Consider the following 10,169-nt stretch of genomic DNA (forward strand, 5'->3'; position numbering starts at 1 on the left):
CTCGTCCCCGCCTCGTCCCCGCCTCGTCCCCTCCTCGTCCCCGCCTCATCCCCGCCTCGTCCCCAGCCGCTGACCGCCCGTCCCCGCAGGTGCTGGACGTGCCGCTGACGGTGAAGCTCCGCACGGGCGTCCAGGAGCGCACCCCCCTGGCCCACCGGCTGCTGCCCGAGCTGCGCACCTGGGGGGCGGCCCTGGTCACGGTGGGTCTCGGGGCGGCAGGTGGCGGGGACGCACCGATGGCCCCTTCTCACGGCGTCTCTCCTCCCGCTCCCCCTCCGTCCCTGTGTCCGCCCGCCCGTCTCTCCGTCTGTCCGTCTCTCTGTCTCTCAGCCCGTCTCCCGCCCTCTCTGACCTCCGCTCCCGGCCCCCAGCTCCACGGCCGCTCCCGCGAGCAGCGCTACACCAAGCTGGCCGACTGGCGCTACATCGAGCAGTGCGTCGCGGCCGCCAGCCCCATGCCCCTGTTCGGTGGGTCCCCTGCCCTCCGCTCGCCCCCTCCCGCCCGCCTGGATGCACGCAGCCCCCTGAGGCCCCCGCCTCTGTCCCGCAGGGAACGGGGACATCCTGTCCTATGAGGATGCCAACCGTGCCATGCAGACGGGCGTCGCGGGCGTCATGATCGCCCGGTGAGTGGACCCACCGGAGCCCCCGGGCCTGGCCTGAGCCTGTCGCGGCAGCTGGGGTCCCCAACCCCACGGGCTCCTTGCTCTGCTCTGTGGGTGCCCGACGGGGCCCAGGGACGCCTGGCGGCTGCGGCTAGCAGAACTGGAAGTTTCTGGGGCTTTCAAGGGTGAGCGCGCGGGGCTTTGGTGCCATCAAGCGTGTCCCCTGCCCCGCAGCGGCGCCCTGCTCAAGCCCTGGCTGTTCACGGAGATCAAGGAGCAGCGACACTGGGACATCTCGGCGTCCGAGCGCCTGGACATCCTGCGGGACTTCACACACTACGGCCTGGAGCACTGGGGCTCGGACACGCAGGGCGTGGAGCGCACGCGCCGCTTCCTCCTCGAGTGGCTGTCCTTCCTGTGCAGGTGGGCGCCCGCCAGGCTGCGTGGGGACGCCAGTGTCGCGGGGCCCCCCAGACCAACCGTGTCCCCGCCGCCGGCCGCAGGTACGTGCCCGTGGGCCTGCTGGAGCGGCTGCCACAGCGCCTCAACGAGCGGCCACCCTACTTCCTGGGCCGCGACTACCTGGAGACGCTCCTGGCCAGCCAGCGGGCGGCCGACTGGATCCGCATCAGGTGCCAGGAACCACGTGGCTGCACAAAGGGCGCTGAGCCCGGGGGGGGGGGGGGGGCGCCCCGCGGGGGGCGGGGTGGCTGTGGGCCCCTCGCCCTCCCACAGCGAGATGCTGCTGGGACCCGTGCCGCACGACTTCGTCTTCCTGCCGAAGCACAAGGCCAACGCGTACAAGTAGCCACGGGGCGGGCGGGGATCCCTGGCCCCGAGACAATAAATTTTATTCTTTGTAAGCCAGGCCTTTCTGTGACCGTCTCAGGAGATTTCCCTCCACGCCGGCGTCCCTGTCCCCACAGCTCCCTTTCTCCTTCTCACTGTTTACCACAGTCCCCCTGGCCACCCTCCCGGGGCCCAGCCAGGTCTTGGCCACAAAGAAGCCACCGGGGCTCGTGATGGGGGGGCCTCAGCCTGCAGGGTGTGAATCAGGGCGGGCTCCCTGGAGGAGGGGGCCTTGGCGCTGGCAGATGGCAGGCCACAGACCGGGCCGCCCTTTGGGACGCCTGCCTTGGTTTCCCTGTCTGCCCCCCCCACCCCACCCCACCCCCTGGATCCGGAACCCTGACCAGGGGGTGGGCCGCAGCCTGGAACCCGCTGCCCGGAGCAACGGGGCAAACAGAACTCCGCGGGACCCGGAGCCCACTCTCCGGACGGCCGCCTGTGCTCCTGCCTGCCGGCCCGCCCGGCCAGCCCCTGCCTCTCGATGCAGCACCCCAAGCCCTTCTACGCCCCCGCCACGCCCCAGGAAGGCTTCAGCCCCCGCGGCCCAGACGGCGCCGAGGCGCCCGCTCCCGCTTGCCCGGAGCCTCTGCCCGCCGTAGGTGCGCGCGGTTCGGGGGCGCCCAACGGGGCGGGGACCAGGGCTCTGCCCCACAGCCCCAGGACCCCAGCCACCCACCGGCTCTCGTCCACAGGTGTCTCCAATCTCTACGCCGCCCCAAACCCGGAGAAAGAGGTGTTTCCAGTCCCCCCGGCAGGTACAGCTGCTCCCGACCCCGGGGATGGGCTGGAGGGGTGGGAGCGAGATGGGCCCCCTCCCTGGGAAGGCCCACGTCCCCATCCCTTAGACGGGGTCCCCCAGGCAAGGCCTGTGTCTCTTGTTCCCCAGACAGGTTCCCCAAATCCCATGTCCCCAGCCACCAGACGGGCCCCCAAGGTTGGAGCCATGGCCCCCGAGCCTTAGGCCCCCAAAGCAAGACCCAGGGCTCTGACCCCAGATGGGGCCCCAAAGGTGAGCCCTATGTCCCCATGCCCCCCGCGGGCCCCAGGGCCAGGTGGTATCTCCTGTTCCCCAGGGGTGCCCCGTGGTTTGAGCCCCTGCCCCTCTCGGGGTCCCCTCCATGCCCGCAGGCTTCCAGATGGCGCCCTGCGGCTGCTTCTTCGACCCCCGCATCTACCGGATCGAGTGGGCCGCCACCGACTTCGGCCAGTCGTCGCTGTACAAGCTGGTGGCGGCGGGTGGTGGGGGGCCGGCTGGGGGCCCCACATCACCGGGCACCTACCTGCTGGAGTCCCAGCCCTACCTCAAGGCCACAGGGCCGCCCCCGCCGTACCCCCACTACCAGCCGGTGCCTGGGGGCACCCCGTACCTCATGTCCTACTTCCCGCCCGAGGGGCCCGACGCCCTGGGCTTCGTGGGGGACGGGGGGCCCCCAGCCTTCGTGGAGCTGCCCCCCACCCTGCTCAAGGACGGCCCGGCCCCCCCAGCGCCCCCCAAGGAGACCCAGCCGCCGCCCCTGCTCATCACACTCCCGGCCGAGGCCGCCCTGCCCCCCGCCACCTACGGCCACTTCAAGGGCCGCCTGAGCCAGCTGCACGGCCCCGGGGAGCCCCTGGCCTTTCCGCCCAAGGAGCCCGGGCCTGGCCCTGGGGAGCCCAAGGCGGCCGAGGCCGACGGGCCCCCGCTGGGGGCAGGCGAGGCGGGGACCCCCCAGGCCACCAAGGCCGCGGCGCTGCCCGACAAGGTGCTGCTGGAGGACGCCATGAAGCTCTTCGACTGCCTGCCGGGCGTCCCCGAGCCCGAGGGGACCCCGGGCAAAGGTCCTGGCCCTGGCCAGCCCGACGGGGCAGGCGACTCCTCTGGGGACATCCGCTCGCTGCACCTGCCGGACGAGCTTCTGTCCTTCGACTACAGTGTCCCCGAGATCCTGGACACCGTGTCCCACGTCGACTACTTCTTCAACTTCAAGGCGCTGGATGAGGAGCCACCGGCCCGGCCCGGGCCCCCTGCCGTCCAGCCCGCGGCCCCCGCACCACGGGCCGAGCCCCCTGGCCGGAGGAAAGCGGGCGCCTCGGCCACCAAGAAGGGGAGGCAGGGAGGCAAGAACAAGCAGGCCACCCCTCCGGCGCCCAGGCAGGACTCGGGGGCCGCCCCCCATTAAAGCCCATTGGATTTCAGCTCGGCATCTGCTGGTGGCATCGCCCGGGCTGGTGGGTGGGGGTTGGGCATGGAGGACCATCCCCGCACCTGCTCTGTTGTCCGGTGGGCCCCGGGACCCCAGCGCCTGCTGGGTGCCGGGGTTCCAGAGCAGAGCTGGGGAGCCCCAGACTTGCAGGGGGTCCTAAATTGCTGGTCTCCCAGCCCCAGAAAGTTGGCGTTGGCCAGCAGGGGTGGGGGCTCCTGGGAGGCAGGGAGATGCTACCCAGGCTCCTGCACCGGAAGGGGTTTTTGCTCCTGTGTTTGGTGGAGAAAGTCAGGGTTGCCCAGAGAGGGGCAGCAACTTGCCTGGAGATGCACAGCAAGCAGGGCAGGCCCTGGAGAGTGGCCCCAACTCCCCTCTTCTGTCCCCTGGAGGCCACAGCAGGTGGAGGGAGGGGGAGACCTTTGGGGGACCTGCTGGCCAGGCTCGGTCAGCCTCAGCCCAGCAGCCCCCACTCATGTTGAGACAGACGGGGGGCTCAGGGTGGGGGATGGCAGGGGTGTGGGAGACAGGCACCGTGATGGGGCGCCTGAGCCCCAGGGGAGGGCCAGCGCCCAAGAGGGCATGTCTGTCCCCTGATGGGCGTCCAGCCAGGCCCCAAGCACTGGGCCCCCCACGGGTCCAGCCACGCCGTGGCTTCTGCATCCCATGTGGCAGGTGCAGGCGATGGGAGTCTGGGTGTGCCTCGCCGCTCACACCGCTCCCTCCTGCCTGGGCCTCCCTGTCAGCCCCTGAGCGCCGTCCTCCTGCCGTCCCAGGTCCAGGCTCACCTCCACCTCGCCACCTTTCCCAGGGCCTTCCACCCCCAAAATGCTCCAGGTGACCCTGAAGTGTCCCTATGCCAGGGCTCAGCGAGGTGGCGACCGCGGCCCCGTCTGGCGCTGGTCCCTCCATCCTCGGGCCAGGCCGTGGGCTACAAGGTCTACACCGGCGGCGTCCACACTTCCTCTCACCCGGCCTGTGATCCGTGTCTGTCCTGAAGCGACCCGGCCCGGAGAAGCCCGGAGCGCGCCTTCCCCAGCGCCCTCTCCCCCCGCAGCCGCGTTTGCCGTGTTTGAGATGAGAGTCAGGCGCCGCTGGCCCGGGGAAGGCCTGGCCACCGGGCGGACGCGAGAGGATGGGCTCGGTTTTCTTCAAGATTAACCCAGACCCAGGGTCACGAGGCAAAGGTCACCCCGCAACCCAACGCGTCCCCTCCCAAGATGCCGGGACGGTGGAAGGAGCAGAGCCGGCTCCGCCAGGGGAGGCCACTGGCCCCCGCGCCACACGTGGGAGTCGGGGTCTCAGTGACAGAGTTCAGACAGCACCGGGCGAGTAGGATCTGCAGCTTGTCCATACATATGAATACACGGCTGTGTGTGCACACGCATGCAGGTTACACCTGTGCACAGAGGCACGCGTGTCGTCTATACGCACGCACGCACGTATCTATGCATATTACACACAGATGCACGCCTACAGGTGTATACGCACCTAGACACGCGCACACACATGCACACGTGTAAACATATACACAGCAATACACGTGCGTGTGCACACATTACACACCGGTTACCTGCTTGCATGCATGTTATATACACGTGGACACGTACACAGCTGCACACGTGTTTATGTACCCATATTATCTATACGCATGTATGCGTATTCACATCACACACGCACATATATGCATAGTATCTACACGTGATGTGTATACGCATTATCTCTGTGCACATATATGCACGCCTGGATACATATTATCTGTATATGCATTATACCTGACACGTGTACATAGAAAATATTTAACACACTTCTAAGCCTCTACCCACGCACGGGCCTGCACGGCTATGAGGGTCTGAAGCTCCGCAGTGGAACCCGCAGTCACCGCCGGCCGCAATGCCCCCTCGGGTCTTCTTCCCCAAGAGGACACGTGGCGGCCCCACCCTTTCCAAGGCCTGCCCATTGTCCCACCATGTGCTGTGCGGCGTGGGGCACAATCTCCCGCTGACCCCGCGTCCTCAAGGTCACCGCCCGCGGGGGCTGACCCTGGAACGTGGGGGAGGCAGAGGCATGAAGGTGGGTGTCAGGAAAACAAAACATGATCGACGCCCGCCGCCACCTGCTCGTTTGGACGTAACGCTTTATTTTAAGACACCTGGGTCCCACGGGCGGCAGCGGAGGGCTCCCTGGGGACCGTGGCCTCCGCGGGTGCTCAGCGCCTGCCCTGCCAACACGCACACGACTGTCTGCATCTCCCGTACAGGCGGACCCAGAAGCCCTTCAGCCGGAGGCCCTTCTCGGTGCTCAGGAGTTTGGGGAGGAAGTAGGCCAGCCACACGGTCAGCAGGATGGCCCCCGTGAGCAGGAAGACGGTGCTCTCCTGCGGGATGACAGACATCGGGAAGGCCCCGTACACGTAGACGCTGAAGGAGGTCTCCAGGCGACAGTAGCTGGGGGGTGGGGGCAGGGAGAGGCCACTGGCGTCACCTTTGGGGGCCCCACCTTCACCCCAGCTGGACCCTGGAGGTGACATGGGACCCTGAGTTCCACTTACATCCACTTCATCTTGCATGCATTCTGTCCCCTCTCTCCTCTGACGTCCCCACTCCAGTGCCCTCTGCCCGAGGTCAGCCCAGAGCCGGCACCCCCAGTTCAGGGTCTGGGAGCCCCAGGGAAGGCAGGACCCCCGTGCTTCTAGGGGTAGAGTCTGTATCTGAGTGGAGGGCATAGATGATGGGGGAAACGTCCCCAGTGGGGGACGCTGATCATCCTGGACGTGACATCAGAAAACTCTCAACACACGTGGCGTGAGCATTTAACAACCAGCTGTGGTGGGCAACGGAGGGGAGCAAATGGCATCCACTGGGCTGTTGGGGGAATTCGGGTTTATCCAGGACCTGCCACGTGCCCCAGGTGACCCAGCCGCCCCGCAGAGGCCCGGGGGCAGCGCGGCCGGCTCACCTGTAGTGAGGGTCCACAATAGAGAGGAAGAAAATGTACATTCCGTTCCTTTGGTCGAAAACAACCTTGTTGTCCGTCGGCCCCCCTAGGATCTGGTACGGGACGTCTGGCCACCTCAAGGGGGCTTTGTTGTCGTCAGTGTGGCAGCTCACGTAGTTCTTGGGGGACACAGAGGCGACCTTGTGTGCCCTGGGGGTGGGCGGGCCCGGGGCGCTCAACCGGCTCCCGCCCTCCTCACCCCGCGCCTCGTGGATGCGCGTGACTCGTCCACGTTAGAGGCGATGCGAATTTCACCTTGGTTTCCAAAAAGTAGTAAAAGCAGCGTCACCCCCGAAAAATACAGGATCGAATGGACTTGATGGAAGGTGGTGTGAGGATGGAGGGAGGCGGCCCGGGGCCAAGAAAGAAAATGCAAAGAAAAGGAGCCGGGAGGCCGCGTGGGAGGGGGTTGGGGTGGGGGGGCTGCCTTGTGCTGCGTCGGCGCCCTGGGCCTCGAGGGGCCCTGAGCGGCCACCCCTGGGCGCCGAGGGGACCAGCGTGGTCTCTTCCCTCTGCTGACGTCTCGCCCTCCCTTGTCGACCGTGTGCCGACCCCCGCGCGGGGCAGACACGGCCACTGGGCAGCCCCTCAAGGAACCGGCATTGGGTGGTCCCACAATTTTGCACACAGACAGCAATGCCCCGGGAGCCCGCGGCCGCAGCTCTGACGTGTGGCCAGTTCCCTGGGGAGACGCTGCAAGAGGCCCTGCCCGCCTTAACAGTCCCAGACTCGGCCCCATGCCCGTGGTGTCCTGGTGTGTCCGCCCCCCGCCCCGTGCTGTGGACTGACTGTTGGTGTCCCGCCCCAATCCAGATGTTGGAACCTAACCCCTGAGGTGATGGTGTCAGGAGTTGGGGCCTCTGGGGGTGATGAGGGCGTGGGGATGGGGCCCCCATGAACGGGATTCGTGCCCTTATAACAGGGACCCCAGAGAGCTCCCTGCCGCTTCTGCCACATGAGGACACAGCCAGTCTGTGAAGCAGGAAGCAGGTTCCCGCCAGACACGGGATCTTCCAGTGGCTCGAGCCGTTTGGGAAGTGGTCAGAGCGGAAACGCTACCTCTCGGTCCCAGGCGAAGAGCCCCTTGTCGCCGGCGTGCTCCAAGATAGTGGTCCAGTTCTGTGGCTGGGCAGTGCAGAACGCGGTGCCCGCCGTCAGAGAGTACGTGTATGTGAAAAGCCCGTTCACCTCCAGCAGGACGTACTCGGCCTCCACGACCTCCTTGAACTTTCCTCCCCGCCACCTAGGACACAGGGCGTGGCGGTGGGACGCCGGCCCCGGGAGACACGGCAGCCCCGATGTGTTATGAGGCGGAGGTGGAGCGGGGCGGACGGCCCCCCGGCCTCACCGGGCGGACACTCCTGGGATGGCCAACACGTGGACGGTGTGGGGCAGAGCAGGGTGAAGGGCTGGGGTGGGGGAGCAGGCATCAAGAATTTTCTATGGGGTGTGACCACAAAAGGCCTCTCTGGGAAGGGGCCAATGAGCAGACCGGAAGAAACTGACGTGACGTTCTAGAACCCAATAATCTCACTTGTAAAGAAATAGACTCATTAATGAATAAGCAGATAAACCCATAAACAAATGACCCTTCGCACCTGTCCTCTGATATTTTTCTGATATCTGCAGACACTGAGAAGGTATGCATTTGGGACTAATTGGGGTTGCTGTAATTTTTTTTTTTTTTTTTTTTTTGGTGAGGAAGATTATCGCTGAGCTGACATCTGTGCCCATCTTTCTCTATTTTGTATGTGGGACGCCACCACAGTGTGGCTTCATGAGTGGTATGTAGGTCCATGCCTGGGACTCGAACCCATGAACCCCGGGCCACTGAAGTGGAGCGTGTGAACTTAACCACTATGCCACCGGGCAGCCCCAATTATTATTTTTTTCATGCACAACTTCGTTGTCTCCTCCCAGCCCCTCCTCTGACTGGACCCTGTCCTCGTTCCTCACCCCAGGTCAGCATGCACCCCGCCACATGGCAGCTCTGAGCTGGGGGGTGGCCTTTAGACCCACAATTCTGCCTGGCCATGAGATTAAGGTGTGACATTCTATTTTTTTTTTTTGAGGAAGACTGGCCCTGAGCTAACATCTGTGCCCATCTTCCTCTACTTTATATGTGGGATGCTGCCACAGCATGGCCTGCCACACGGTGCCCTGTCTGCACCCAGGATCCGAACCGGCGAACCCCGGGCCAGCCCCAAGGTGTGACATTCTAATGAACCTAAATGTTTACACATGGAAGTCAGTTCCTGCCCTCATTTTGTCAATCAACAACTCTTTCATCAGATGATCTTTGGGGCACTGAACTGAGCCCCCAGCCTCTGTGTGCTTATTGAAATGAATGCCCGTGAAATAAAAGGGAAAAGCCGGTCCTCAGGCGCACCGGCCACAATTCGAGTGCTCAGTGGCCACGTGTAGCTTGCGGCTGCCGGTCGGGTGGCGCAGAATTATGGACCATTTCCATCATTGCAGAAAGTTCCACCGGGCAGCGCTGGGCTGGGGCAACAACGGGGTGGCTTCACCCGGTGGGGATTGGGGTAATCGGATGCAGGAAGCCAGCAGAATCCACAGAAGGAGGCGGGGTGACTGCTGTGGACTGAACTGCGCCCCCCAAATTCCTATGCTGAGGCCCTGACTCCCGAGGTGACTGTATTTGGAGGTGGGGTCTTTAGGGAGGTAAGTAAGGTTGAAGGAGGTCATCAAGGTGCCCCTGGTCCGGTGGGAAGAGGCCACGTGAGGACGCAGCAGAAAGCGGCCGACGGCAGGCCGAGGAGGGAGCCCCAGGCGGCCAGCCCTGGGACATGACACCCCCGCCTTGGGCCTCCGGCCTCCGGGACCGTGACGCCGTCCGCGTCTGTTGCTGAGGCCCCCAGGCCCCGGGACTTGGCTGTGGCCGCCCCGGCTGACCAGGACAGAGGGGAGGGGGGCCTGTGTGAGCGGGGGGCTAAGGAGGAGGAGAGGCGGCCCGGGTGGGGACAGGGCTGGGCAGAGCGGGCGCCCTCTGAGGCCGGCGGGGCTGCGGGCTTACAGTTCCACCACGGGCTTCCACGGGGTGTCGTAGTAGACGAGGTGGGGACAGCCCAGCTGCTCGTAGTGGTAATGCACCACCAGGTCCCTGGTCGCCTTCTGCCCCCGGAAGTTGGGGTCGTAGGCGTCCCTGTGGGGGAGCAGGAGGCAGAGGGGTGAGGCCACCCCCGGCTGTCCCTGCGGATGGGGCACCACGACACGGGGCACGTGAGCCAGGGGACTCAGAGAGATGGGCGCTGACCCTGGGAGCCCCCGTGGGGGTTAATGATATGGGCCCACTGGCTGGGCCCCGCTGCCCGAATATGTGGTCTGACATTATTCTGGATGTTTCCGTGAGGGCGTTGTGGGGGAAACACTGGAATCAGCGGACCTGGAGGAAAGCAGATGGCGCTCCCAACTGTGGGGGCTCTCAAAGGCCCGAACAGAACCAGGACGGACCCCTCTCTCTGTCTCTGTCCCTCTTTCTATCTCTCCTTCTCTCTCCACCTCTCTGTCTCTCTGTGTC

At 65.4% G+C, this 10,169-nt stretch overlaps 3 protein-coding genes across 4 annotated transcripts in view; 2 read left to right on the top strand and 1 right to left on the bottom strand.

Moving 5' to 3' along the window:
- Positions 1-1,481, top strand: part of DUS3L (dihydrouridine synthase 3 like) — a 4,527-nt gene extending 3,046 nt beyond the window's left edge. Inside the window, exons 8-13 of one of the 2 annotated variants that reach the window (XM_046684806.1) lie at positions 90-200; positions 372-468; positions 551-626; positions 840-1,028; positions 1,109-1,237; positions 1,341-1,481. In XM_046684806.1, the coding sequence (XP_046540762.1) occupies positions 90-200; positions 372-468; positions 551-626; positions 840-1,028; positions 1,109-1,237; positions 1,341-1,413 (675 nt within the window). In that variant the 3' untranslated portion in view covers positions 1,414-1,481. Of the gene's footprint in view, positions 1-89; positions 469-550; positions 627-839; positions 1,029-1,108; positions 1,238-1,340 lie in introns of both variants that reach the window. The other variant, XM_046684805.1, reaches the window with a different exon arrangement.
- A 438-nt stretch (positions 1,482-1,919) lies between these two features.
- PRR22 (proline rich 22) lies at positions 1,920-3,613 on the top strand. The gene is made up of 3 exons (XM_046638317.1): positions 1,920-2,053; positions 2,147-2,209; positions 2,583-3,613. Exons 1-3 carry the CDS (start codon positions 1,936-1,938, stop codon positions 3,611-3,613), a joined length of 1,212 nt encoding a protein of 403 aa, XP_046494273.1. The 5' UTR covers positions 1,920-1,935.
- A 2,153-nt stretch (positions 3,614-5,766) lies between these two features.
- Positions 5,767-10,169, bottom strand: part of CATSPERD (cation channel sperm associated auxiliary subunit delta) — a 38,168-nt gene continuing 33,765 nt past the window's right edge. Inside the window, exons 19-22 of the mRNA XM_046685357.1 lie at positions 9,666-9,794; positions 7,691-7,874; positions 6,593-6,750; positions 5,767-6,081 (exon numbers count right to left, since the gene is read on the bottom strand). Coding sequence (XP_046541313.1) covers positions 5,844-6,081; positions 6,593-6,750; positions 7,691-7,874; positions 9,666-9,794 — 709 coding nt within the window. The 3' untranslated portion in view covers positions 5,767-5,843. The remainder of the gene's footprint in view (positions 6,082-6,592; positions 6,751-7,690; positions 7,875-9,665; positions 9,795-10,169) is intronic.

The sequence above is a fragment of the Equus quagga genome, chromosome 14, assembly GCF_021613505.1.
Source record: "Equus quagga isolate Etosha38 chromosome 14, UCLA_HA_Equagga_1.0, whole genome shotgun sequence".
NCBI classification, from domain to species: Eukaryota; Metazoa; Chordata; class Mammalia; order Perissodactyla; family Equidae; genus Equus; species Equus quagga.